Genomic DNA, 27,995 nt, shown 5'->3' with positions numbered 1-27,995 from the left:
CCAGGTGGACGGCATCCTTCGCTACCTGCCCTTCCAGGCAGCAGATGGGCAGGTCCAGGTGTTCCGCCAAGGCCAGAACGCTGTCGTGCGCACAGACTTTGGCTTGACTGTCACCTACGACTGGAGCGCCCATGTGACTGCCAAGGTGCCCGGCAGCTATGCTGGGGCCCTGTGTGGGCTCTGCGGGAACTTCAACGGGAAACAAGAGGACGACCTGGCTTTACGGGGTGGGGGCCAAGCTGCCAATGCGCTGGCCTTTGGGAATAGCTGGCAGGAGGAGACAAGACCCGGCTGTGGAGCAGCCACACCAGGTGACTGTCCCAACCTGGACTCCCTGGTGGCCCAGCAGCTGCAAAGCAAGAAAGAATGTGGGATCCTTGCTGACCCCAAGGGACCCTTCCGGGAATGCCACAACACGCTGGATCCACAGGGTGCTGTGCGCGACTGCGTCTATGACCACTGCCTGCTGCCAGGCCAGTCTGGGCCACTGTGTGACGCACTGGCTGCCTACGCTGATGCATGCCAGGCTGCTGGGGCAACTGTGCACCCCTGGAGGAGTGAGGAACTTTGCCGTGAGTACTGGGAGTGACACCTGGGGGCTCAGCTTTATGTGTGTCCATTAACGTATAGATACCATTAGTTTATTTAATTCTTGTAACAGCTTTATGAGAGAGGGACTGTGGTATATTCATTTAACAGATCAGGAAACCAAGGCTCAGAAAGGTTCAGCTGCATGCCCGGGATCACAGTAGCTAGGAAGTCACAGATGCAGTAAATATTTATACATGGCCAAACGCGGTCTGGTCCCCATATGGCAGTGGTCATTAGGAGATGAGCAGGGGTGCTGCCATTAGGAGGAGACTAGTCCCCTCTCCAGTTCTTCTTGGTCCCCCTCTGGTCTATTTCACTCATTTACAACATCTGCCCGGCCCCTTGGGCAGTCAGATGGAGACCCTTGCCTCAGATGTGGGTGCCGGAATGGCCTTCAAATGTCTGCTTGTCTGTGAGAGGTTTGCAAGGCCACGCATCCCCTCACCTGAGTTTACATTGTAAAATTTACCCTTGAAAATAATACATATTAAAAAACATGTACATATAATAAGTGAACAGCTTGATCAGTTTTCAGCAAGACACAAATCGGTGTAACCTGTCCCAAGCATCAAAAAAAAAAGAGTATACCAGGCCTTTCCACCTGCTCAGAAGCCCATTCATGCCCCCTTCCCAGTCCTATGCCCCGAGAGGCAACCCCTATTCTAGCTTCTAAAGTTTTTGAATCTTATATAAAGGGAGGCATACAGCTCTAGCTTTTCTAGTGTAAATAATTGCAAAAGATGTAATTTCCAGAAAACAGTAACTTGACTTTAAAAACCTTTTTATTAGGGAAAATTTTGAACATACACAAAGCAGAGAGAATAAGATAATGAACTCCCATACATCCACCATCTAGATTCCATAATTATCAACATAATAGTGACATTTTAAATGAAAATTGTGACTTATGTGACTCTTTTAAATATATTGAAAAGATAGAGGCCACACAGCAGTACATATCACTCACTGTCCCTTTAAAAATACATGATAAACATGAATTTCACATCATCCCTTTGCTCTCTGTCAACTTACATTCATTCATTCAACAAATATTTGTTGAACACCTACTGTATTCCAGGCACTAGGAACACAATGGGGGAGAAAAACAGGAAAAAAAAAATCCTTGCTCTCCTGAACTAATGTTCTTAGTTTTAGTTCCAACAGAATTTAACCTAATGCAACCTACTTTAATACATGAAAGTCTCTTTTTTGCCCACTCCATCAGTTCGTTTTTGCTGGATAACAAATATCGCCAAAGCTTAAGGCAGATTAAAACAACAGGTATTTAGTATTTCCCATGATTCTGTGGGCTGCTGGGCTATTTCATATTGGGCTGGCGTGGTCTATCCCTGCAGGCTGCTGATGGCCCCGTGGGCGCTAGCTGGTCTACAGTGGCCTGACTCACATGTCTGAGAGTTGTCAGCGGGGTTGGCTGGGGGTAGCTCAGCCAGGACTGCTTGTCTCTGCTCTGCTTGGTCTCCCCTTCCAGCCAGTTAGGACAGGCTTCTTCACACAGCGTTCAAGGCTCCAAAGAGCAGCAAGAGTGGACAAGCCTCAGTGGGCAAGGACACTTCAGGCCTCTACTTGGCATCACATCTGCTACCGTCCCGGTGTCCAAAGCCATTACCACAGCCAAACGCAAGTCAGGGGTGGCCATTGTCAGTCTGTCACAATTCCCATTATACTTCTCTGCCGCATACACATATGTGAGCAACATTTTTAAATGTTTAGAAATTCCTGAGACCAAAAGACTCTAAATATTCCAAACAAAATAGATGGAGTGAGTTATCATTGCAAAGATCACTAGTAAGCAACTGATAAAAATATTAGACATCAAAAGGAGAAGGTATTAGAAAGGCATCTTAGTGAGACGGATGGAGCTTTCCCCCAGGTAGTTCTGTTGTTAGAATGAGGCAGCATTCAGAATTGTTTCTATTTCTCCTTTCTGTAGATATGATATTAATGAGTGGGTGGAAATGGAAGAAGTTCTGGTCCAGCAAGGTCACCCCCTTCTCTGAACTCCTTTGAGTTGTAGGGGAGTCGTTACACAGCATAGAACTTAGTGTTTATGACCTCAGAGCAGCCGATTCTATTAGGCCCGCCTTCCATTTTGCTGGGAGCAGAGTTGGAACTGACTTGTCACTCCGTAATGATTCATCAATTCATTGTCTCCACAACTTGTAGCCAGAAAGTAGCCGTATGTCCCTTCGTGTCCCTGAAGGTTTCCACTCCCCAGGGCAGCACACTCTGTTGATTCGGGATGGGTGGGGACTGCCCTGTTCTCTCGTGCATAGTGGGAGAAGCATGCTTGCCAAGGGACAGTGGGAAAGAGACGTAGCTCCTTCCAGGCACCTTAGGAAGGACATGTGCTATTCCAGCTAGCACTTGCATAGCATACTTTCCTCTGGGCAGATCCTCTTCCAAGGGCTTTACAGTTCTCATTTCATCCTCACAACCACTCTGTGAGGTAGGATCGGTCCTATTCCTGTCTTACAAAATGGGGAAATAGAACCACAGAAATATTAAGTAACTTGCCTGAGGTCACACAGCAGGGCAACATGATCTCAGCCCAGGTGGGATGGCTCCTGAGTTTGTACTGTAAACTGCTGCATTCTGTGGCCTCTGTGGAAATTGAGATTCTCTTATTTCCTTAAACGCATGCTTGCTCTTGTACTCCTTGGAAGTTCTAGATAACTGGGTTGGAGGATTCAGACATAAGGCAGACGGAGACCTGGGGTGGGGCCCAGTAGCAACTTTGGTGATTATGGATATTTTGCCCTTCTTAGTCCTTCTACCTCCTCTTCCACTGCCCTTCCTTTCTTATCTTGCTGAAATACTTTAAAGTAAATTCTAGACATGAGTTTTCCCATAAATACTTCAGTAAACTTCACCCACAGACAGAATTTTTTTTTTTGGTACCGTTAATGTACAATTACTTGACCAACATTATGGTTACTAGACTCCCCCTATTATCAAGTCCACCCCACACACCCCATTACAGTCACTGTCCATCAGCGTAGTAAGATGCTGTAGAATCACTACTTGCACAGACAGGAATTAGAAGAAACATGACCACAGTGTTGTTATTACCAGTTACAAACATAACATTGATGCCTTAACATCATCTAAAACCCAAACTGGTTTCAAATTTCCCCAACTGTCTGAAAAATGTTTTTCCCCAATTTATTTGAATCTGGACCCAGACCAAATCCACATGCTGCAGTGGGTTGATTTTTCTTAATCACTTTTATCCTCTAATAGCCCTCTTCCCTTTTTGCCCCAACACATAATAAAAATGTTCAAAGATATGGAAAAGTTGAAAGAATTTTACCATAACTACTCATACACTTGCCATCTAGATTCTACAATCTGTATTTTACTAGACATGCGTTATCATATACTTATCCCTTTATCCACCCCTCCTTTTGTTCACACTATTTGTTTATTGCAAAGCGTTTGTCCTGTGGGATTTCCTACGTTTTGGATTTGGCCAGTTGCCTTTTTGTAGCATTGTTTCACTTGTCCCTCTGTCCGCCAGATTCTCTTCTAACTGGAGATTAGATTAGGACAGTGCTGCCCAATAGAACTTTGGGGATGATGTAAATGTCCTGTATCTGACCTGTTCCGTCTGGTCACCACTAGTCAGATGTGGCTACTGAGCACTTGAAATGGGGTTAGTATGACGAAGGGACTAAATCTTCAGTTTTTAGCAAGTTTAAATTAACTGACATTTAAATGGCCACACTTGGCTATTGTACTGGACCACACAAATGGAGGCTTGACTGGATTCTGTTTTAGTTTTAGTTTTTCTGTTGTTTTGAGGAAAGCACCTGTCTTAAAATCTGCAATGCCTGACATTTGGAGAGAGGGAGAAAAGAACAGAAATTCCTTTTTTTTCCCTCTTTATAGCCAAATATTTTAATTTACTACAGAATTACTGCTACTATATTACTGCTAAGACTGAAGGTGAAAATATTGCATTCAAAAATACACAGCATAGAATACATACACACACACACTGTACACACATGTGTGTATGTTTAAAATATGTGCCACATATTCCCAACTTGTTACTAACATGAATAAGGTCATTAAAAACATTACAAATAACTCCTAACCATAGTTAACTTGGAATAGACTCTTAATTATAGGGATCAGATTGTGATATAATCTGCTCTCCAGGTCCCTAAACAGAGGGGCCCCCTGCAGCTGACCCCTGATGCGTGAATGGCTGCCTGCATGGGCGTCAGTGGGGAGCAGGGCTTCCCGGTTCTCACGGCCACTCTCCCTGCAGCACTGAGCTGCCCTCCCCACAGCCACCACGAGGTGTGTTCCCAAGGCTGCCCGCTGTCCTGCGGAGATCTCCCCGTGCCTGGGGGCTGCAGCTCCACCTGCCACGAGGGCTGTGTGTGTGATGAGGGCTTTGCACTCAGTGGTGAGTCCTGCCTGCCCCTACCTTCCTGCGGCTGCGTGTACCAGGGCACCTACCACCCGCCAGGCCATACCTTCCACCCTGGGCCGGGCTGCGATTCCCTTTGCCACTGCCAGGAGGGCGGCCTGGTGTCCTGCAAGCCCTCCAGCTGCGGCCCACACGAGGCCTGCCAGCCGTCCGGCGGTGTCCTGGGCTGCGTGGCTGTGGGCTCTGCCACCTGCCAGGCGTCAGGAGACCCCCATTACACTACCTTTGATGGCCGCCGCTTCGACTTCATGGGCACCTGTGTGTACTCCCTGGCTCGGACCTGCGGGACCCGGCCCGGCTTGGGCCAATTTGCCGTCCTGCAGGAGAATGTTGCCTGGAACACTGGGAAAGTCAGCGTGACCAGGGTGATCACTGTCCAGGTGGCAAACTTCACCCTGCGGCTGGAGCAGAATCAGAGGAAGGTCACGGTGAGTGCCCAGGGCAGAGCACGAAGGGGAGGGGGCCCAGGATCCAGGGTGACCTGTGGGTGGGGCAGGGGCAGGGAGGCAGGATGAGCAGACTCAGCCCAGGGGGAAAGGGCACAGAGTTTGGAGTGGACATGGGAAGCACGGAGGCCCCAGGCAGAGGAGGGGCCATCCAGAGCCCAGAGTGGGAAGCCAGGGAGGGAGCAGGCGTTGGGGACCTGGGGCCAGCTCCCACGTGACTTAGTGTCCCCTCTTCCTGCCACTGACTAGCCCCTCTGAACGCCTCTCCCACACCCTCCTCCTTCCTCCCCACCTTTCTCTCCACCCTGACCCCTGCCCCAGCCACCTGCCCCACCTCCCAGCCAGTGGCAGACCAGGATGCAGTCAGAGGTCGGGAAATTCCAGGGATGGGAAAGGTTCAAGGACAGAGACTGTCTGTGGGTGGCTTCATGGCCTCTTACCAACTGCATAGCGACAATAACAGCAGCTGCGGTTTTCGCAAGGCCAGCCCGAGACTTTGTTGGCTGCTAAGCACTTCACATCCACAGTGTCATTTCATCCTCACAACAGTACCTAGAGGTACCACGATTTGCTTTATTTTTTAGAGGGGGAGATCCCATCACTGGCCCAAAGCCCCCCAGCAAAGGCAGGACTTGAACCCCAAACAGTGAGCCAGGACTCAGAACGCTGGGCCAAGGGTGCCCCACGGTGCTTTTCTGACCGAGAAGGATTTGGTCTGACATGGAAACTGGCATTTCACTTACACTAGAGGGATTTCCCGGAGAGCCCACTAAAATGCAGGCACACAATCACTGTACCAGCTGTGGTGCTGATGACTGAGATGCTGATAAATAGTTGACTTTTTCAGGTGCTCACTGGGCACTGGACATGCATTCGCTGCTTTAAGGTGGTCCCTGAGGCAGCCCAGCCTCCTGGAATAGCGCCCGACATACAGTCGGCTCTAAATACATAGCAGTTGTTGGTGTTCTTATTTGCATCTCACTGAATCCTCCCACTTTTCTGAGGAGGAAACTATTATTATTCCCCACTTTACAGATGAGGAAACTGAGGCACAGAAGTGAAGTCACTGGTCCTTAACCACTACCCATCCCTGCTTGGGAAGTATGGCTGCTGACTCTTTTGGGGAGACTCAGCCAGGAGTGTCTTTCTTCTGCCTCCTCCTCTGATCCCTCACACTTCCAAAGGAGCCTAACAGGCATCGTGTCAGCATGAAGGAAGAGCAATGTGTTAATCGGGGGCGGATTTACAGGCTTTGTTAGTGTCCAACAGCCTGAGACCACTGGTTCTTGGCTGATGGACCGGAAGTGCATTTCCCCAGGAATTTAGCCTGACTTTCCACTCACTAAGGCTTAAAGCAAACACCTTTAGCACCCAATTATCCTTCAAAATAAAAGCATCCCATCACAGCTAATAGAAACAGTGACTGTTCCCAGAACACCCATTCTGTGGCAGACACATTTCTCAGCACTTGGCAGATGGTAACTTATCTGATTCTGACATCAACCCAGTGAGGTAGGTACCTCATTCCCACTCAGGAGGTGAACAAAGAGAAATGCAGGTGACTCTCCCGCCCAAAGCCAAGAGAGTCCCGGGCAGGGCTGGCAGGGAATCAGGCAGGCCGCCGTGGAGTCAGGCACTGCCTTACTGATCACGGCAGGAAGTGGCAAATCAAGGAGGGCTGGGAAGGGTTTGAATCCCTTGAAACCTATATTGTTTTCCTGTAGCTGCCCTCACAAGTTACCACAACTTGGGTGGCTTGAAACAACAGAAATTTATTTTCTCCCAGTTGCAGAGGCCGGAAGTCCCAACCCAAGGTGTTAGCAAGAGTCGTGCCCCTCCCCAGGCTCACAGGGAGAACCCTTCCTTGGGTCTGTGGGGGTTCCCTGGTGGCTCTGGGGGTTCCCTGGCTCGTGGCCGCGTTGCTCTGCTGGCAGTCTGTGTCTTCGTGTGCCCATCTCTGTGTGCCTGTGTCTTCTCTCCTGGCTCTCCTCAGGGCACTCGGCATTGGCTCGTCCAGGGTGATCTCATCCTGGGCCGTTACCCAGCTATGTCTGCAAAGACCCTTGTTCCAAATATGGTCATATTCTGAGGTTTGGGTGGATATGTTTTTTGGGGACCACCAGTCAACCCACTACAAGACCATTAGGCCCATTTTACAAATATGGAAACTAAGGCCCAAGGGGTGAGGTCACATAGATTTTCAGTATCAAGCAGGAGCTTGAACTAGGTCTGCCCTCTCCGAGTGTACCCTCTGAAGGATGACCTCTCTGCCTGCCAGGTGGACGGTGTGGACATGAGGCTGCCTGTGGTGCTGGCCCAGGGCCGGGTCCGCGCCTCCCAGCATGGCTCGGATGTTCTGATTGAGACTGACTTTGGCCTGCGTGTGGCGTATGACCTCCTGTACAATGTGCGGGTCACTGTCCCCGGCAACTACTACCAGCAGCTGTGTGGCCTGTGTGGGGACTACAATGGCGACCCCAAGGACGACTTCCAGAAGCCTGACGGCTCACAGGCAGGCAGCCCCAATGAGTTTGGCAACTCCTGGGAGGAGGCTGTGCCGGGCTCTCCCTGCGCACCGCCACCCACCTGCAGGCCAGGAGATGACTGCAGCGTGGAGCTCGAGTGTAAACCTGAGCTGCAGGAGAAGTACAAGCAGCAGAAGTTCTGTGGGTTCCTCACCAGCCCCACTGGGCCACTGGCCCCCTGCCATAAGCTGATCGATCCCCAGGGGCCCTTGCAGGATTGCGTCTTTGATCTCTGCGTGGGTAGTGGGAACGAGAGCATCCTCTGCAGCAATATTCAAGGCTATGTGAGTGCTTGCCAGGCAGTTGGAGGCCACATTGGACCCTGGAGGACCGACTCTTTCTGTCGTGAGTAAGGGGCAGATAAGGAGAAGACCGAGGGGCAGGGAGAGCGGGAGCTGAGGCACGGAAGGGGCAGTCCCTGGGCCCTGCAGCCTCTCCCTCCAAGAGGCTCTAATGAGCACCCCCTCTTTGCAGCAATGAAGTGCCCCCCCAATAGCCACTATGAGCTCTGTGCAGACACCTGCTCCCTGGGCTGCTCTGCACTCAGTGCCCCCCCACAGTGCCCGGAGAGCTGTGCTGAGGGCTGCCAGTGTGACCCCGGCTTCCTCAATGATGGCCAGGCCTGTGTGCCCATCCAGAAATGTGGCTGCTACCACAATGGTGTCTACTATGAGGTAGGAACCTGCTCATCCAGGCAGAGCCCCATCTGTACCCCTCCCACTGCCCAGCAGCCCCACAGCCTGTCCAGTTGGCATCCTGAATCTCTCCCACCCACCCTGCTTCCCCTCTGTGGTCAGTTTGTCTTCTCCCACCTGGTTCCCTCCCAGCCCTCGCTCCCTCTGGTCCACCTTTCCCATGGCAGCAGGGAAGACCTTTCCAAATATGTCCACGAGTCCTGAAACTTTAACCTCCCCAGGTCAAGTTTTGACTTTGTATCCAGGTCTAGATTCTGTGTTATATCAGCAGCTAACTTCCTTTGCTTCCCTCTTCCACTAACAGTTTCTCCTTTTCCTTTGATTTGAGTGTACATTTGTCTCCAGTCTGTCTCCCTCAAAGGATTTCGAGCTCTGCGAGGGCAGGGATCCTGTCTATTGTCCTTCTCATGTGAATAATAGTAATAATAGCAAATAGGTAAATGGTGCTTACTATGTGCTGGCTACTCCTTTAGGTGCTATAGGTATAAATGCATTACATATATATAAAAACATTTTGTTATGAAAATTGTCAAGCATGCAAAAGTCAAGAGAATGATGTAATAAATTTCCCTGGACTCATCACTGAACTTCAAAAATAACCAACATTTTCCCAGTCTTGGTTCATCTGTACCCCCATTTCCTCTACAATCTGGTTTCTTTAAAGGAAATCTTCCCATTTCATCTGCACTTTATATGTACTATTAACTAAGAAAGTTCTACTTTCTTAGGTAAGTGCTATTATTACCTGCAACTTACAGATGGAGAAGTTGAGGTATAAAGAGCTTAGGTATTTGCACAGAGTAATATAACTTGGAAATAGCAGAAATAGGCTTCACACCCAGGCAATCTGCTCCAGGACCTTTGTTCTCAATTACTGTTACACATTTCTCCTATACAGCAGACCTTTAGTGGCTATATTGGAATAAAGGAATGAGTAAATGAATGAAAGTGAATGGATGAATGAGTTGGACCCTAAGGCCATGTTGTGCCTCATTTTCACTAAGAAGGGGCCACCCTGCTAAAAGACGTCCCTTTTATGTCCTCCGGACCCCTCTGTCTATGCCTGGACAGCAGAGATGCCCAACTCAGCTCCCTCCCTGACAGCCACGCCCTCTGTCCCCACAGCCAGAGCAGACAGTGCTCATTGACAACTGCCAGCATCAGTGCAGGTGCCATCCTGGAGAAGGCATGGTGTGCCAGAAGCACAGCTGCAAGCCGGAGCAGGTGTGCCAGCCCTCAGAAGGTGTCCTGAGCTGCATCACCAAAGGTGTGGGGCTGGGGCAGGGACCAGTGTGACTGGGAACAGGGGACAAGGACTCTGGAGCTGAGGGTGGTGTGACCCAGATCTTCACAGTGGGAGGCACAGAGGGCTAAGCATTGAGGTCTCAGCCCTGGGCTGTGCTTCCCAGGGTCAGTCAGGGTCAGGTGCTTCCAGGCTGGGAGCAGGAACCCTTATGGCGGAATCCAGTCTCCACGGACCAGGGCTGGGTTTTCCGGGGCAGATGGCAGAGACCTGTGGTGTACGGCAGGAACAGGCAAACTTTTTCTCAAAGGGCCACATGGTAAATATTTAAACTTGGGGGCCATAGAGTCTTGGTTACTGCTACTCGACTCTGCCACTGTGGCATGAAGTCAGCCGTAGACTAGAAAGTGAGGAAGGGAGGCATAAAAACCTCCCAGTACTTACAAAAGCAGGCACCTGGCAGTTTGCTGACCACAATATTCAGAATTAGGCTTGGGGCTTCAGACACCATTCCCAAAGGGCAGAGGAGACTGGGACCCCCAGCGACAGGAACAGAAAACAGTCCTCATGTCCCAGGCAGAGACGCCATCCAGGTAGGGGTCTGGGACTCAGGGACCCCTCAAATGGAAAATCAGGATTTATAGGGATACAATTTCAGACATGGCACCACTTCAGGTTACATCTAAGACACAGAGCCATCCCCCCAGGGACTTGCTTCTTGAGATTAAAGGCAAAGAATAATTTCTTTATCCCAGGAATGTGGGAATGGGACCTCCAGAACTGAGACCCTCAAAGTTATGAGCAGGATAACAGGGACCCACAGGGATGGGGCCATATCAGTCTGAGTCCAATCAGAAGACAGAAACCACACCATAGCTGCAATAAGGAAAGTTTAATATAAAGAATCCTTATGATCAGGGATTGACTTCCAAGGGGTTAAAAAGAATGTGAAGGAACACAAGAAGAGCAGATAATAGGGAGCAACCCCTGCCCCCAAGGCTAAAGCAGAGCACCCAAGGAAGGGAGGACTTGGGAAGAGGACCCCACCCCAAGCCCGGGAGGCAGATCTCAATGGAGGGATGGAGAGAGGTTGTGCAGGCTGGAGCTGGCAGGCAGGAAAAGCCCCACTGCGGTGCTGGTGAAACTCACTGGGAAGCTGCCTGCCAGGGCACCCCAGTGGCTCACTGGGAAGCCAGCTGGGGCCAGCGGACCTCGCTGAGTGGGTGTCCCCCTCACCCCTGATAGACCACTGTCCCCGCTGGCCAGCAGCAGCAGGAGAGCCTGAGCATACTGGGCACAGGAGAAGCCCCTTCCTCCTGCCGTGACCTACCTACCTTCCCTCCACTGACGAAGCCTAACTATCACTGAGCTTGGAGCTGAGAGGCAATAAATTGAAAACTGGCACGGGGAGAGAGGAGGAAGTTTTAAGGTTAGGCTCTTGGGCATAGGGGTTCCAAAAACTGGGATCACAGATACAGTGGCCCTAGGAACAGAGTATTGGACAAAGGGACCCTTGGAAGTAGGGCCTCAAAAATGAGATCCTCAAAGCTAGGGTCTCAAATGTTGGGATCTCTGGGGTTAGGTTCTCACCATAAAGTTTCTCCAGTACCTTGCTCTTGGACATAGACACCTCCAACACCTGGTTCTCAGATGTGGTGGCCCCAGGAAGCTGGGAGCTCAGGCATGGGGTGGCCTGGGGCCCAGGTCTTGAACACAGAGAGCTTGGGGGCTGTGGATGCCCTCATGGATGCCCTCAGAGTTGGCACTGCAGACACAGAGACTCCTGAGTCTCTGGTCTCATACCTGGGACCCCTAGGGCTGAGATTTCAAGCAAGGGACTGCAGGGCTCAGTTCCGACAGAGATCCTGGAGCCTCAGTCCCTGCTGCGACGACCTTGGGATCTGGGTCACAGATAGCAAACTGCAGGCTTGAGTCTCAGATGTAGAGACCTTTAATGGAGCCATAGACATAGTCTAACAAATTCAAATATACACGGCTCCCAGGGCCTGGTCTCAGAATCAGCAAACAGCAGGGCCTGTGTCTCAGGTGTGAGGACTCTGGGATCTGGTCGGCTCTGCAGCAGCCCTCAGAGCCAGTATCCCTGACACAGGCTGGGGCAGGTGCTGGGGAGCAGCTGGCCTCATCCTGGGCAGCCCCTCAAGGTCCTCGCTCCTCTGCTACAGACCCATGCCACGGTGTGATGTGTCGGCCACAGGAGACATGCCACGTGAAGGATGGCCAGGGTGTGTGCGTGCCCAACTATGTGGCCACATGCTGGCTATGGGGTGACCCACACTACCACTCCTTCGATGGCCGGGACTTTGACTTCCAGGGAACCTGCAACTACGTGCTGGTGGCAGCCGGCTGCCCAGGGGTCAGTGTCCAGGGCCTGACACCCTTCACTGTCACCACCAAGAACGAGAACCGGGGCAACCCTGCTGTGTCCTACGTAAGGCTTGTCACTGTGACAGTCTACAACATCAACATCTCCATCCACAAAAACGAGATCGGCAAAGTCCGGGTACGTCTCACAGTGTGGTTCCCTGAGCCCCCCAGTAGGGCAGTAGGGGTGCTGCTGGCCACAGTAAGGAGCACGACACTCCCTCTCCATCTAGTCTGAAAAAAAATGGCAGCAAAAGCAGTCCTAATTACAGCAAAAACATCACCTTCACTTGGGACTTAAGCAGGCCCAGCCCTTTGCTAGGAGCTTTAACATAGGACGTCAGCATCTTCTGCCTGTTAGAGACATGGGTTTGAATCCAGGCTCTCCTTATGAGCTGTGTGATTTTGGGCAAGTGACTTGACTTGGTGGGCGTCAGTTCCCTCAGCTGTGCAGTGAGGAGTGTAGCAGGCCCTGCCCCACAGTGAGGTGGTGCACATGAAGTGCGCAGCTGAGAGTCTGACCCGGGTGAGCACCCAGGAATGTTTGTAAGGGAACAGATGAGGGGCCCAGAGACTCCAACACAGGGAAATTCAGGGAGATGAGGAGGAAAGAATGATGGGCCGCCCTTTCTGCCCAGGGTAATGGAGATGCAGACTAATTGGAGCCCAAGGGGAAAGAGTGAGGGTTGGAACAGGGCAGGCATTCAATAAATGAGAGAAAGAGATGTCTAGACACACAGAGATGCATGGGAGGAAGGACGCAGACGGAGAAAAACCCAGAGGGATGGACCGAGAAAGAGACCTGGGAAGACCCAGGGAGAACTCACACACACGCACAGTGCACAGAGCGAGAGAGTGCTCAAGTGAGAGAGACGCAGGGCAGGGGGACCCAGACAGAGAGATCTAGATGCAAAGAGCGGGAGAGACAACAGTGAGAGACAGAGAGAGAGGATGCAAGGGAGATGGTGATGGAGAGAGACCTGCAAAAAGAAGCAGAGTGAGGTTTCATTCTCCAGGGCCTGGACTACAGCAAATAGCCATGTTTGTCAAGTGACTATACAACCATCATTTAAGAGGAAACCTGGGTAGCTCCCAGCTGCAGGGCCTCCCCACCTGAGTGACCACTCTTTGCCTCCCTTCCCCCTCTTCCCCCAGGTGAACGGTGTGCTGACATCACTGCCAGTTTCCGCAGCCGGTGGGAGGCTTTCAGTGACCCAGGGTGCATCTAAAGCTGTGCTGGCAGCCGACTTTGGGCTTCAGGTCACCTATGACTGGAACTGGCAAGTGGAGGTGACACTGCCCAGTAGCTATCACGGCGCAGTGTGTGGACTCTGTGGGAACATGGACCGCAACCCTAGCAATGACCATGCCTTCCCGAATGGCACCCTGGCTCCCTCCATACCCATCTGGGGTGGCAGCTGGCGAGCCCCAGGCTGGGACCCACTATGCTGGGACGAATGTCAAGGGTCCTGCCCAATATGTGCTGCAGACCAAATGGAGGAATATGGGGGCCCTGGCTTCTGTGGACCCCTAGCCCCTGGCATGGGAGGCCCCTTCGCCACCTGCCATGCCCACGTAGCACCTGATAGCTTCTTCAAGGGCTGTGTTCTGGATGTCTGCCTGAGCGGTGGGGCACAGGACACACTGTGCCAGGCTTTGGCTGCGTACGCCGCTGCCTGCCAGGCTGCTGGGATTACCATTAAGGACTGGAGAGAGCAGGCCGGCTGTGGTGAGTGTGGAGGCAGCAGAGCAGGAGCTTGCTGGGGCAGGGGTGGGGGGGCTGTCTCCAAGGGACTGTTTTGGTTTCACTCCAGTCCTGGGTCTCTCTGTTCATTTCCTTCCCTCTCTGTCTCTCTATTTTTCTCTCTCAGTCTCTTGGCACTTATCTCTGTGTCTCCCTTTGATTGTCTCTTGTCTATTTTGCATTCTCTCTCCCCCTGTCTCTGGGTCTTTCTTTGTCTCTCCCTCTCTGTCTCTATATCTGTCCCTCAGTCTCTCCCTGTCTCTGTCTTCTCCCACCCTATCCTCGGACCCCACGCCCTAACACCATTCTCTCTTTCTCTCTCTTCCACTCTTTCATCTACCCACAGAGATCTCCTGCCCTGAAAACAGCCACTATGAGCTCTGTGGCACCCCCTGCCCAGCCAGCTGCCCCACCCCTGCGCCCCCCACGACCCCAGCCTCATGTGATGGTCCCTGCACAGAGGGCTGCCAGTGCAACTCAGACTTCGTGTTGAGTGCCGACCGCTGCGTTCCCCTGGATGGTGGCTGTGGCTGCTGGGCCAATGGCACCTACCATGAGGCAGGCAGCGAGTTTTGGGCCGATGCCACCTGCTCCCAGTGGTGCCACTGTGGGCCCGGGGGTGGCTCACTGGTCTGCAAGCCTTCCAGCTGCGGACAAGGTGAAAAGTGTGCCTTGCTGCCCTCAGGCCAGCATGGCTGTCACCCTGTCAGCACGGCTGAGTGTCAGGCCTGGGGTGACCCCCATTACACCACCTTGGATGGGCACCGATTCGACTTCCAAGGTGCCTGCGAGTACCTGCTGAGTGCACCCTGCCAAGACCTGCCCACAGGAGCAGAGAACTTCACTGTCACTGTAGCCAACGAGCACCGGGGCAGCCAGGCCGTCAGCTACACCCGCAGTGTCACCCTACACATCTACAGCCACACACTGACACTCAGTGCCCAGTGGCCCCGTCAGCTGCAGGTGAGCAGCCTGGGGTGCAGACAGGAGCATGCACCAGCCCTGGGGTGGCCTGGGACAGTTAGGGGCCTGCCACTCCCTTGGTTACATTTCACAGGTTAGCAGTTATGGTGCTCCAGAGCATAGGCTTTGGAGCCTGAAAGCAGTAGCTTCCCCACCTCTGAGCCTTAGTTTATTCCTCTGTAAAATGGGTCCAAGGAAAGTACCTTCCTCAGAGGATAGTGTGAAGAGCCAATGACATAAAGTCTACAGATGCTCATTATTATTACTACCATCATTACTGGTACTACTACCGTTATCACAAGGGGGAGGTCACGTGCACAGGGTTCCAGCCCACCTCATAGGTGGTGTAGTCAAAATTAAAACTTGTGTCCGTGCCCTTCACTGACCCCTGCTCCGCGCCTGCAGGTGGACGGCAAGCTCGTGGCGCTGCCTTTCGAGCTGGACTCGAGCCTGCGCGTGCACCTGAGCGGCGCCGACGTGGTGGTTTCAGCCTCCAATGGGCTCTCGCTGGCTTTCGACGGGCAGAGCTTCGTGCGCCTGCGCGTGCCGGCGACGTACGCGGACACTCTTTGTGGCCTGTGCGGGAACTACAACCAGGACCCAGCCGATGACCCGAAGGCGGTGGGCGCGAACCCCGGCCGCTGGCAGGTGGGCGGTGCCGCAGGCTGCGGGGAGTGCGTGCCTGGGCCATGTCCGCAGCCGTGCACGCCGGGGCAGCAAGAGCCCTTCCGTGGCCCCGATGCCTGCGGCGTGATCTCGGCCCCCGACGGCCCACTGGCACCCTGCCACGGCCTCGTGCCACCCACGCAGTACTTCGAAGCCTGCTTGCTGGATGCCTGCCAGGCTCAGGGCCATCCGGGAGGCCTCTGCCCTGCTGTGGCCGCCTACGTGGCACTCTGCCAGGCCGCTGGGGCCCAGCTTGGCGAGTGGAGGCGACCCGACTTCTGTCGTGAGTACTGACGCATGCATGGCCCCCACAGTGGGGGTCTCCCTCTCCCAGCTTCACAGCGCTGTCAGAGAAGCACCTTCTCCCCGGGGCTTAGGCACCACCCTGCGGCCCCTGTCAGGTATCTCCTGTCAGAGGAACACTTTTGCAGTCACGCACTGAAATACACCAGGTCACATACTGCACTGGGACAGACTCAAGGACACCTGGCAGGAACCCTGGGTCCAGTACACTCTAGGGGATTCACACACTCAGCTGCCCCGTCATATAGGCTGGGGTGGCTGGCTCTGTCAAAGCCACATAGTGAGATCCACCAGGTCAAGTAGATTCTCTCAGGTACCCCTGGTCAGAGAGACCTGGAGAGTGACACTTGGTGAGATGCCTCTAGTCTGTTTCACGTGCTGAGATACACAGGGTCAGAAAAAAGTAGTCTGCTTACCTCAGACAGGAACTCCTCTGGTTAGAGATGCCTGGTCAGATTTACACTGACACGCCCTTGGGCAGATATACCCAGGTAGAATCATGACCCTGACTTAGGCCCAGGCAGATGCATACAGACTCAAGGTCACATAGTCCTGGGCACTTCCCGTGAGGCAGATCTCCTCCATCAAATTTATCCTGTCAGCTCCACCCAGTCAGATACACTCATTCAGAGCCACACGCTGACACAGACCTGTCAGAGAAACTCAGAGGCTCCAGCTTAGGCATCCACAGCCAGATATACTCAGATGGCTTTATTTTGCAAGATACATTGGGCCCCACACCCCAGTAAGATCCACTCCCTGAGGTACCCACAGTTGGTTCTAACCCTGCATATCTTGGTCAGATATATATGGTCAGATTCCCCCCAGTCAGATACACTTGATCTTTAGAAATACTTGGTCAGGTTGACACACAACTGATCAGAGACCTGGTCCCCAGATCCTGAGTCCCCCAGTTAGGGATATTGGATCAGACACCCCGCCCAGATCCCTGGACAGATTCACTCATGAAATCTGCTCAGACAAAACACACAGATTCACCGGAACAGGCTGTCCTGCTGTGCACCTCCCCTGCCCCCCTCCCTGTGCCTGCCTGGCTCATTCCCCCTTGTCCCCACAGCCCTCCCGTGCCCTGCCCACAGCCACTACAAGCTCTGTGGTGACTCCTGCCCTGTGAGCTGCCCAAGCCTCTCAGCACCAGAGGGCTGTGAGCCCACCTGCCGTGAAGGCTGTGTCTGCGATGCCGGCTTCGTGCTCAGTGGTGACACCTGTGTACCTGTGGGCCGCTGTGGCTGCCTCCACGAGGGCCGCTACTACCCACTGGGCGAGTCCTTCTACCCAGGCCCTGAGTGTGAGCGGCGCTGTGAGTGTGGGCCGGGCGGCCACATCAGCTGCCAGGAGGATGGGGCCTGCAGGCCCCATGAGGAGTGCCGGGTTGAGGGCGGTGTCCAGGCCTGTCACCCTACAGGCTGTGGCCGCTGCCTGGCCAACGGAGGTGTCCACTACGTGACCCTTGATGGACGTGTCTATGACCTGCATGGCTCCTGCTCCTATGTCTTGGCCCAAGTCTGTCGCCCACAGCCTGAGGATGAGAACTTTGCCATTGTGCTTGAGAAGAATGCGGCTGGAGATCCCCAGCGCCTGCTGGTTACTGTGGCAGGCCAGGTTGTGGACCTGGCTCGGGGGCCAAGAGTAAGTGAGCATGGCCATGTGCATGGAGGCTGAACGGGCATGGCCCTGTCCTAGGGTCTCTGAGGAGGACAGGGTCCCCCCACCCCGGGGGGTTTTGAGGGAGATTGATCCCACCTCAAGGGGCCTGAGGGGAACACAGCCCCCCTTTGGGGTCTGAGGGGGATATAGCGCTGCCTTGGGGGCTCGTCTGAGGGTGATATGGTCTCACCCCAAAGGTACTGAGAAAGACACAGCCCACCTTTGGAGTCTGAGGGGGATATAGTGCTGCCTTGGGGGCTCTGTGGGGCATATGGCCCTGCCTTGGGAAGTCTGAGGGTGGTATGGTCTCACCCCAAAGGTACTGAGAAAGACACAGCTCCACTTTGGGAGTCTGAGGGGATGGCCTTAGCTTTAGTTCTGGGAGTCCCTGACCCACTTGACCCTTTCATCCAGGTCACTGTGGATGGTGAGGCCATGGCCCTGCCTGTGGCTGTGGGCCACGTGCGGGTGACCTCTGAGGGCCGGAACATGGTTCTGCAAACGACCAAGGGGCTGCGGCTTCTTTTTGATGGCGATGCCCACATCCTCATATCCATCCCCAGCCCCTTCCGTGGCCGGCTCTGTGGTCTCTGTGGGAACTTCAACGGCAATTGGAGTGATGACTTTGTCCTGCCCAGTGGTGCCGTGGCCCCCAGCGTGAATGCCTTTGGAGCTGCGTGGCGGGCACCTGGCTCCTCCCAGGGCTGTGGTGAGGGCTGTGGGCCCCATGGCTGCCCCGTGTGCTCGGCGGAGGAGACAGCGCCATATGAGAGCACGCAGGCTTGCGGGCGGCTGCGGGACCCCCATGGCCCCTTTGCAGCCTGCCATGCAGCACTGAGCCCCTCTGAGTACTTCCGCCAATGCGTGTATGACCTGTGTGCGCACAAGGGCAGCGGCACGGTTCTCTGCAGCAGCCTGGCAGCCTACACAGCGGCCTGCCAAGCGGCCAGCATGGCCGTGAAGCCCTGGAGGACAGATAGCTTCTGCCGTGAGTGTCCGTGGGCCCCTTGGAGGCCTCCAGGCCAGGCTTGGGGATGCCCTGACCAGCTCCCTGCCCTGTCTGCCTCCCAGGAGCAGTCCCTCCCTATTGAAGGGCTCTCCGGCTTCACCCACAGCACCCCCGGGCCACCTCCTGCCCTGCCAACTGGCCCTTCTCAGTTCTTCCCAGGGGCCCACTCTCCTGAAATCTCAGACACAGCTCTTCCTCCGGGCTCATCCCAAAGCCTTTCTGTGGTGACCTGGGAGGGCGGGTCAGGCAGGTCAGAAACTCTCACAATAAAGCCTGAGTCTGTGGCTCCCCCAGACTCCGCAGGACAAAGCTGCAGCCTCCTCAAAATGCCAGTGCAGAATTCTACCCCGATCAGAGGGTGTCTATTTCCTTCAAACCCCCAGGGCAGCACCGTGACCCTCAGACTCTGTAGGACAAGGCAGTGGCCCCCCAGGCCCCCAGGGCAGGGCCATGTCTCCATTTTCCTCAGAGCAGGACATCCATCCAGAGCCTCATCCACCTCGGTAGCCTTGGGTTTGTCCTCACTGCTGACAGTGGATGCTGTCTGTCTCCAGCCCTGACCTCTTTCCTGACTGCCGGCCTCAGGGGTCCAGTAGCCTCCTGGACACTTTCCCCTGGGTATCCTTAGGGTCCCTTATACCCACTGTGTTTTCATATGATGTCAGCATTTCACCCCAAACCTGGGCTCCTATTCCCAATCCTGGTCCTCATCTTGGGGCAGCCACATCATCCCCAGAGCCCAGACCTCCCCTGGCTACTTCCCCGGGTCCTCACCACTCCCTGCTTTTGTCCCATCCTGGTCCTGACCCTTCTGCCTGTTCTTCCCCAGTGCAGGCCTGATCATGCTGGGCTGTCACTATCTGTCCCACTGATAAGAGCTACAAAGGGCAGGGCCTGGGCTTGACTTTCTCACTTGTGTCCCCAGCATTGCCAACCCAGAGCTGGGTGTGGGTCTGCCCATTCTCTGTTCGGTGCCCATGTGCAGGCATGAGCCCCCCTCCTTCCTCTGCAGCGCTCCAGTGCCCGGCCCACAGCCACTACTCCATCTGCACGCACTCCTGCCAGGGCTCCTGTGCAGCTCTCTCTGGCCTGGAGGGCTGTACCTCGCGCTGCTTTGAGGGCTGTGAGTGCGACGACCGTTTCCTGCTCTCCCAGGGCTTATGCATCCCCGTCAAAGATTGCGGCTGCACACATGGTGGCCGGTACCTGCCGGTGAGCAGGGGCTTGAGGTGGGCCAGGTGGGTGGGTGGTGGACTGAGGGAGTCTCAGAATTTCTATGCTGATCCCCTCAAGGATGGAGAGAGACAAGCCGTCGCCATTTCCCAGATGCATGATTCAATGATGGTAACATCCCTGTATTTGTTTCCTGTGGCTCTTGTGACAAATGACCACAAACAGTGGCTTAAAACAACAGAAATGTACTCTCCTACTCTTCTGGAGGCTAAAAGTCAGAAATCAGTATCATTGGGCCAAAGTCCAGGTGCTGGCAGGGCAGCACTCCCTCCTGAGGCTGTAAGTGGGGAATCTGTCCCCCACTTTTCCCAGCTTTTGGTGGCTGCAGGCATTCCTCGGCTTATGGCCCCATCACTCCAATTTCTGCTGCCATGTCACATTCCCCCCTCCTCTTCTGTATGTGTCATAAAATTTCTGTCTTATAAAAGGATGGCAGTTAAGGCCCACCCACAAAATCCAGAATAATCTCTCCATTGCAAAATCCTTAATTCAGTCACATCTGCAAACACCCTTTTTCCACATAAGGCAGCAATTACTGGTTCTAGGCGTGAAGACCTTGGTATCTTGGGGAAGTCATTATTCAGCCTACTACAGTTTGCTCTCTGAGCCTTATTTTCTTAATCTGTAAAATGGGGTTAAGCATCCTTGCAACGTATATGTCTGAGTATTGGGCGCCATTATGCAGGTAAGACACCCACTGAGCCCTGTGCCTCCATCCATGTTCATCACACTCAGTAAAAATAATGGCAACTTACAACAGTTCAATAGGTTGTGCAGGTAACAAACATTTCATAACATGAATTCAAGTTAATCATTGATTTACTTTTGTGATTGATACATTTGGAGCCCTTACTAGGCACCAAGTTTGTTTCAAAACTGAATTCATTTAATATGCAATGCTATGAGACAGGTACTATTGAGATTTTCCCCATTTAATGGGTGAGGAAATTGCAACTAAAGAGAAGTCCACCCAATACTACATATTAGCAAGCGATGCTGGGATCCGCACCCCAGCGGCCTGGGGCCCACCCTCTGAGTCACTAGACATCCTACTTCTTCAACAGCATATTTATCAAATAAGAAAATATGGATTACCACATCCCATCCCTATTCATCCGAGCTTTATTAATGGCAGAAAACTAGGTCGAGGACTTCTGGGAAAGGAAGGTCTCAACCACCTACAGGAAGCCCTCTCTGATCTAGACTGGGTGAGGTGCCTCTCTGGACTCCCACAGTCCCCTGTGCTTTCCCCATCCCAGCCCGGACCCCTCTGCCTGTGCTGGAAGGTTTTCTGGATTTGTGAGACAGGCAATCAGGGGAGGGAGAGCTGGGCTGGAGATACAATGTGGGAGTCATCAGGAGAGAGATGGGATTTATTTGTTTTATTACATTCATGTCTTTTAAGGTGTTCAAACGATTATTTTCAAAAAATTCAAACTTAAGAAAAGTTGGAAGAATAGTACAAAACACTTCTGCATACCCTTTACGTGGGCTCTTCAACTCTTGACCTTTCAACATGTTTGCTTTATCATCCTCTTTACATAAATACGTGGCATATTTTTTCTAAACTATTTGAGAGTATGATGCAGACATAGTACCTCTTTACCCATAATACTTTAGCTTGGATTGCCTAAGAACAGGGAAATTGGTTTATCTGACCATAGTACAATTCAAAATTAGGAAATCAACACTGATTCAATACTATTATCTAAAGGTTTTCTTTGAATTCCACCAGTTGTCCCAATAATGTCCTCTGTAACAATTACCCATCCCCCTGGGCCAGTGTCCAGTTGAGGACATTGCCTTTAATTTTCATGACATTTGATGAGATAGAGATAGATTTGATAAAGATAGGAAAGATAAAGTTCCAAGGACTGAGCCCTGGGCAGGGCGGCTTCAAGGACTTGGGGAGCTGAGGAGGAACTTGAAAATGCAGTGAAGAAAGAACCGCCAGTCATGGAGGAGAAATCCAAGAGGAAGTCCTTTCCTGAAGCTGGGTCTCCAGGGCCCTGCATTCTGTGCTGTGGGTGCCAGGACTCCAGGATCTCTCCAGTGCCTGCCCCTAAGTGTATCAGTTAGCTTTTGCTGGGTTACAAATCATCCCAAAACATAGTGCTCACAGCAACTATTTGTTTCGTTCACAGTTCTGTAACTCTGCGCTTTGGACTGGGCTCCGCTGGGTGGTTCTGCCATCCCACGGGCTTTTGCCCATGTCTGTAGTCGCCCAGTGGGTCAGCTGAGGGCTGGCTGGTCTGGAGTGGTGTCAGCTGGGATGACTGTCTCTCTTCCACGGGATCTCTCATCCTCCAGCAGCCTGGGCCTTGCCTGTTTTCACGGTGGCTGCGCAGGGTTCAGAGAAAGAGAGAGAGGACCCGAAAGGTCTCTTGAGCTCTAGGCTTGAGCCTGACCCAGCACTGCTTCTGCATTGTAATGACCAAAGCATAGCTTTAAGGCCAGCCTGGATTCATGGGCAAGGGAAATGAGTTCCATTTCTTAGTGGGCATTGCTGCAAAGTCATTTCACATGGATGCAGAGGGTGGAAGGATTGTGCCCTTGTTAGAACCCACCACACCACTGCAGCCCGGTGCCTTTGTGTGCACAGGTCAGCTCCTCCCTGCTGAGCTCAGACTGCAGCGAACGCTGTTCCTGTTCCTCGAGCACCGGCCTGACATGCCAGACAGTTGGCTGCCCACTAGGCCAAGTATGTGAGGTCCAGGCTGAGGCCCGAGGCTGCTGGGTCCCCGACGGTCTCTGTTACCTCTCTGCGGGTGCCAACCTCACCACTTTCGACGGGGCCCACAGTACCATCCGCTCCCCCGGCATCTACGAGCTCTCTTCCCGCTGTCCAGCACTACAGAAGCCCTTCCCCTGGTACCGAGTGGTCGCTGACATCCACCCCTGCCATGGCAAAGGTGAAGCTGTGGGCCAGGCTCACATCTTCTTCCCAGATGGGCTGGTGACCGTGAACCCAAACAAGGGCGTATGGGTAAGCCTGGGCACAGGGGCATGTCTCCCAGGGCTTTGGTCTTCCTGTTGAGGTGTTCCTACAATCCCCACTGCCCATCTGTCTCATTTGTTTTCTTTACCCAGCTCTCTGCACTTGTATTTGTCTCAGTATTTCAAACTTAGTCCCTCTGTGCTGGCTGCATTATTGAGGAGCAAAACCACACTCAAGTAACTTACTAGTTTTGATATGTAGTGTTAATTGAGACTATTGGTTGCAAGTGACAGAAAACCAAATTCAAGCTGCCTTGAGCAAAAGGAATTTATTGGTCCACATAAATACCAAATTTCTGAGAAAGGGCATCTGGCCTGAGGGGCTTAATGCTGACTCATAGTCTCATCATTCGTGGCCCATGTGGTAGAGCTTAAGACCCAAACACAGGCATCTGTCTGCAGAAAAGTTCCCAGATGAGCATGTCTCTATTTCCATGACTTGTTTACTGACTGCTGAGACGTCCACTGGTGTCTTCTGGGTCCAGTGAGGAGATTAACAGCCAATGCTCCACAACTACCCCACACGCTCCTCTCCTGCTGGATGGCCTACATTCTTCCGCCAATGCGTGGAGATGCTTCCAAACTCCCTGTAAGCACGGGGCTTGAGTTCGCTCCTTCGTGTAAGCTGAACCAACCACTCTTTTTCTCTGGCCACCTGCTCGATCCATAATTCAGGTTAAGAGACATTTACTCTTGGTCTCCCCTTGTTCCTCTTTCAAGAAACAATTCTTCACAGCAGATTAGATGCTCTAGAAATGTGAATCAGATCAGGTCATTCTGCTGCTTAAAATGCTACAGTCGCTTCCCAGAATAGCATTCCAGACTCAGGCCACCTCCCTCCCAGGGCCTGCAAGGCCTTGTGTGAGCTGAGTCCTGCCGGCCTCTCTAACTCCATTTCCTATGACTCCTGCCCACAGTAGCTATGCTGACAGTGCGCCAAGCTGGCCTTTATGCTATTTGTACAGCAGACCAAGCTTGTTCCCGCCTTGGGGCCTTCCTGCTGCTGCCTTACGCTCCTGCCGGGCCGGCTCCTCATCCTTCAGGTCTCGGGCCCAGCCTCACTCCCACAGAGAGGCCCTCCCTGACTATCAACAGAAGCTCTCCCTCTCCATCTTACTCTCTTTTATTCCCTTCAGGGTACTCATCACTATCTGAAGTTATCCTCTAGTTCTTTATTTTGTTCTCTTTGTGTTTCCATGAGTTTTTTTTTCCTTATTGAAGTCTGGTTGATACACAACATTATATTGGTTTCAAGTATACAACACAGTGGTTCAACCGTTACCCACATGGGTAAATCCTCACCCCTGCTAGTGCGGTCACTATCTGTCAGCATAGGCAGATGGTACAGAACCATTGGCCACACACTTGTTCCCTGTGCTGGTCGCCTTTCTCCATCACTAGACTGCAATCCTCAGGCGGGCAGGGACCCTGTCCATCTTGGTCATCACTTTGTCCCTTACCCAGATGAGGGCCTGGCAATTAGAGGGCACCCAGGAAAAGTTTGGTTTTGTGAATACATTCAGGCCTGTGCCCTCTGCACCAGCCCATGTGCTGGGTGACACAGAGCAGTCAGACCCAGTTCTTATGCTTTGAAAGCTGGCGGCCCAGTGAAACTTTCCATCTCCATCTCCAACTCCAACTATCCCTCCCTGCCTCCACCCCTCTTTCTTCTCTCCCTCCTCCCAGCCATCTATTCTTCTACCTCCTTCCCTTTTTCCCCTCTCTCCCGCCATCCCTCCCTCCCCTCCTTCCTTCTTTCCCTCGGTCCATCTGACCATCCAGCCATCCATCTTTTCAGATCTACCTACTTACCTGTCCTTTTTACCTGTTTTTCCAATCATCTGGCAGAGTAAGACTCAGATACAAAAGCATTTAGAAGAAAATAAATTTTCTGTCAAAGAAGTTTCTTTAGGGAGTCTAACTTTAGAGGGATTTACTCATCTACTAAAACAGTTATTTAAAGGGCAAAACTCAACAGGGTTAGCAAGATGACTGAGTCCATAGCCTATGATAGAGAAACGGTAATTTTCTCACTTGAGTATCATACTTGCTGGGCTGTTACTTGTCTTCAGACATCAACCCCGAAAAGGAAAGGAATGAAGTTGCTTTTGTCGGAGAATCAGTAACAGGACATGCTCAAAGTTTCTTTTATTTTGAAAACTAGAACCAGACAGGATGACCCTGGGGTTTGATCGTTCATTTTTTGTCTGTCTATCTGGTACAAAGTGCTCACCCGGAGCCCCACCTGTGCTTGGAATGTTGTGTGCATGCCTCTCCGTCCATCCACTGTCCATCCTTCTATCCGTCCATCCAAATCTCCAACTACCTTGTGTCCCATCTCTCCATAGGGTGTATACATCAGGTCTTTCTCTCCTTCATCACTTGCCTCTCTGCCTCTCCCCCTTGAACTTACCTTCCTTGGGGTCTCTGTCCTGGGGACACCCTAGTTCTCTTGTCGCTCTAGCCTCACCTCTGTTTTCCCACCACCACCACCACCAGGTGAATGGTCTCAAAGTGGACCTCCCAGCTGAGGTGTTAACCTCTGTGTCTGTGAGTCGGAATCCTGATGGCTCCGTGCTAGTCCGCCAGAAGGCCGGGGTCCAGGTGCAGTTTGACACCACTGGGCAGCTGGCTGTGATAGTCAGTGATGCCCACGCTGAGATGCTCTGTGGCGTCTGTGGAAATTTTGACGGGAACCCGACCAACGATGTGCATGATTCCAACGAGAAGACACTGGAGAGCTGGAGAGCCCAGGACTTCTCCCCATGGTAACGGATGTAGCATGGAAGTCAGGCTACTTGGGGCAGGAGCACCTGGGTCCTCGTGGGAAGAGGGCAGTCGGGGCAGTGTTCAGTCTGCAAGGGGAAGAGCTAAGTGTCTGTCTCTTGCAGTCACAGCTGATCAGGCATCCCCTGGGAATGAGGACTTCAGGACCTGATCCCTCTGGAGGTTGCAGTAACTGAAGAACACACTATGTGCTCCAATCTTATTCTACCCCTTTGCTGAACCACCGAGGCTAGCCGTGAGAGCACTGAATAAATATATTAAGCTAAGCTGCACACCAATGTGTCTGTCTTCTGCCTTCTCTTCCTGACTCCTTGCTACAGTGTAGGTGCCAAATGCCTGGGGAATCTGGCACATGATGAATATTTATCAGGGGCTGAGAGGATGGATGGGTGGGTGGGTGGATGGCTGGATGGACACATAGCTGGGTGGACTGGGAGAGGGGTGTTTGGGGAAATGGGAAGATGGGAGAATGGGTGGATGAGAAGATGAATGACTAGATGGAGGGAAGGAGCTGATAATGGAAAGAGATCAATAGATTCTAGCTTTATCATTCTAACCCTAGCAAGTTAATTTCGCTGTCATTCAATTTCTTCATCTATCTTAGTACATATAGCTGCTATAACAAAATACTGTAGAATAGGACAGCTTATAAATAACAGAGATTGATTTCTCAGTTCTGGAGATTGGGAAGTCCAAGATCAAGATACCAGTGGACTTGGTGTCTGGTGACAGTCTTCCTGCTTCCCATATGACTCTTTTCCCGTGGGTCCTCGCATCACGGAAGGGCCAGGGAGTCCTTTAGGGGCCTCTTTCAGAAGGACACTGATTGTATTCATGAAGACTCCACCCTCGTGGCCTGATCACCTCCCAAAGACCCCACCTCCTAATACCATCACAGTGGGGATTAGTTTCCAATGTACGAATTTTGTGATGACACATTCAGTCAAAAGCTTCATATTTAAAGTAGAGTTAATGGTAGCACCCACCTCACAGAGCTGGAGTGAGGATTTAGTGTGTTCAAGCAATCCACAGTTCAAAAATTGAAGTCTCTTCTTCCCTTCCAAACCTGACCCCACCCTTCTCAAGACAGTCTTCCCTACTTCAGTGAATAGCACTCCCAACTCAGTCTAGCAGCTGGAAAATAGGGAATTATTCTTGATTCTGCCCTCTCGCCTTTGCCCTCTACTCAGTTCATCAACAAATCCTGTTGGATTGTATCAAAACATACCTGAAAACTACCTGCCTGCCTTATGCCCACTGTTACCACCTGCTGCAGCCACCATTCTCACCTGTGATACCCAGCACCTACGACCTGCTCTTCCCCCTCTGTCATCCATTCTCACAGCCACTAGGTGACTCTTTGTAACATAAAATTAAGACCATTGGCCAGAAATTTCTCACAGCTCCTGGAAATCTAGAATAGACTCAGCAGATTTTCCATTTTAATATGTAAATAAAATTTGAGGAACGTTTCTGTGCAGCTGGAACACCCTGCACAGAGAACTCAAGACAGCATGTGTTCATTGATTCATCCAATAAACATTTACTGAGACCCCACTTTGTGCCAGGTCCTATTTTAGTTACTGGGTGGCAGAGCAATGACTGGAACACACCAGTGGATTCTCCTGAAGGTTTGTAGTAATTTCCCATAATATCATTGTTTTGCTTTGTGGAATGAATATAAGCATGAATATTAATATTAAAAAATTGCAAAGCACAAAATTCTCACTACTGACGCAGAATCTGCTCACTCTTCTCCCCATCCTCTGCCTGTACCTTGACCTTGTCTGTCCTTGTCTCCTACCTGAGCCATTGCCACAGGCTCCTCCTTGGTCTTCGTGCTCTCCCCCTACTCTCACAGTCTGTTTCCCGTATGCAACCAGAGTGCCCCAGGCCAGATCACAGCTTCCTCTGTGGAAGGGTTCCGAAGCCTTCCAAAGCTCCATGTCACTCAGAATAAAAGCCAAAGTCCTCACCATAGCCCACAAGGCCCCACACAGTCAGCCTCCTTGCCTGCTTCTCTGCTCTCATCTCCCATGCTCCCCCGCTCACTTTGACCCAACCACACTCCTTGCTGCTTCTCCAACCCTCCACACCGCTCCTGCTTCAGGGCCTTTGCACCCGCAATCCTCTCTGCCTGGAACTCTTTCCCAGATAGGTGCACCCCTCAGCCTCACTTCCCTTAGTTCTTTGATCAAAAGTCACCTGATACATTCCATGACCACTCTATAAGGAACCCCGCCAGCAGTCCCTATCCTCCTGATGTTATTTTCTCCAAAGCCTT

The 27,995-nt window shown here is 52.2% G+C and overlaps 1 protein-coding gene across 4 annotated transcripts in view; it reads left to right on the top strand.

Moving 5' to 3' along the window:
- FCGBP (Fc gamma binding protein) overlaps positions 1–25,981 on the top strand; it is a 44,673-nt gene extending 18,692 nt beyond the window's left edge. For all 4 annotated transcript variants that reach the window (XM_073226072.1, XM_073226071.1, XM_073226073.1 and 1 more), the window contains 15 exons: positions 5–572; positions 4,886–5,478; positions 7,775–8,366; positions 8,496–8,695; positions 9,842–9,983; positions 12,143–12,480; positions 13,497–14,070; positions 14,432–15,048; positions 15,454–15,997; positions 17,096–17,667; positions 18,100–18,673; positions 19,707–19,906; positions 22,530–22,913; positions 25,424–25,692; positions 25,816–25,981. In XM_073226072.1, the coding sequence (XP_073082173.1) occupies positions 5–572; positions 4,886–5,478; positions 7,775–8,366; positions 8,496–8,695; positions 9,842–9,983; positions 12,143–12,480; positions 13,497–14,070; positions 14,432–15,048; positions 15,454–15,997; positions 17,096–17,667; positions 18,100–18,673; positions 19,707–19,906; positions 22,530–22,913; positions 25,424–25,692; positions 25,816–25,825 (6,177 nt within the window). In that variant the 3' untranslated portion in view covers positions 25,826–25,981. The remainder of the gene's footprint in view (positions 1–4; positions 573–4,885; positions 5,479–7,774; positions 8,367–8,495; positions 8,696–9,841; positions 9,984–12,142; positions 12,481–13,496; positions 14,071–14,431; positions 15,049–15,453; positions 15,998–17,095; positions 17,668–18,099; positions 18,674–19,706; positions 19,907–22,529; positions 22,914–25,423; positions 25,693–25,815) is intronic.
- The last annotated feature ends 2,014 nt before the right edge of the window (positions 25,982–27,995 follow it).

This window comes from Manis javanica, chromosome 17 (genome assembly GCF_040802235.1).
Source record: "Manis javanica isolate MJ-LG chromosome 17, MJ_LKY, whole genome shotgun sequence".
Lineage (NCBI taxonomy): Eukaryota > Metazoa > Chordata > Mammalia > Pholidota > Manidae > Manis > Manis javanica.
The sequence above is the reverse complement of the archived record's forward strand: the minus strand, read 5'-3'. Positions and strand labels throughout refer to the sequence as shown.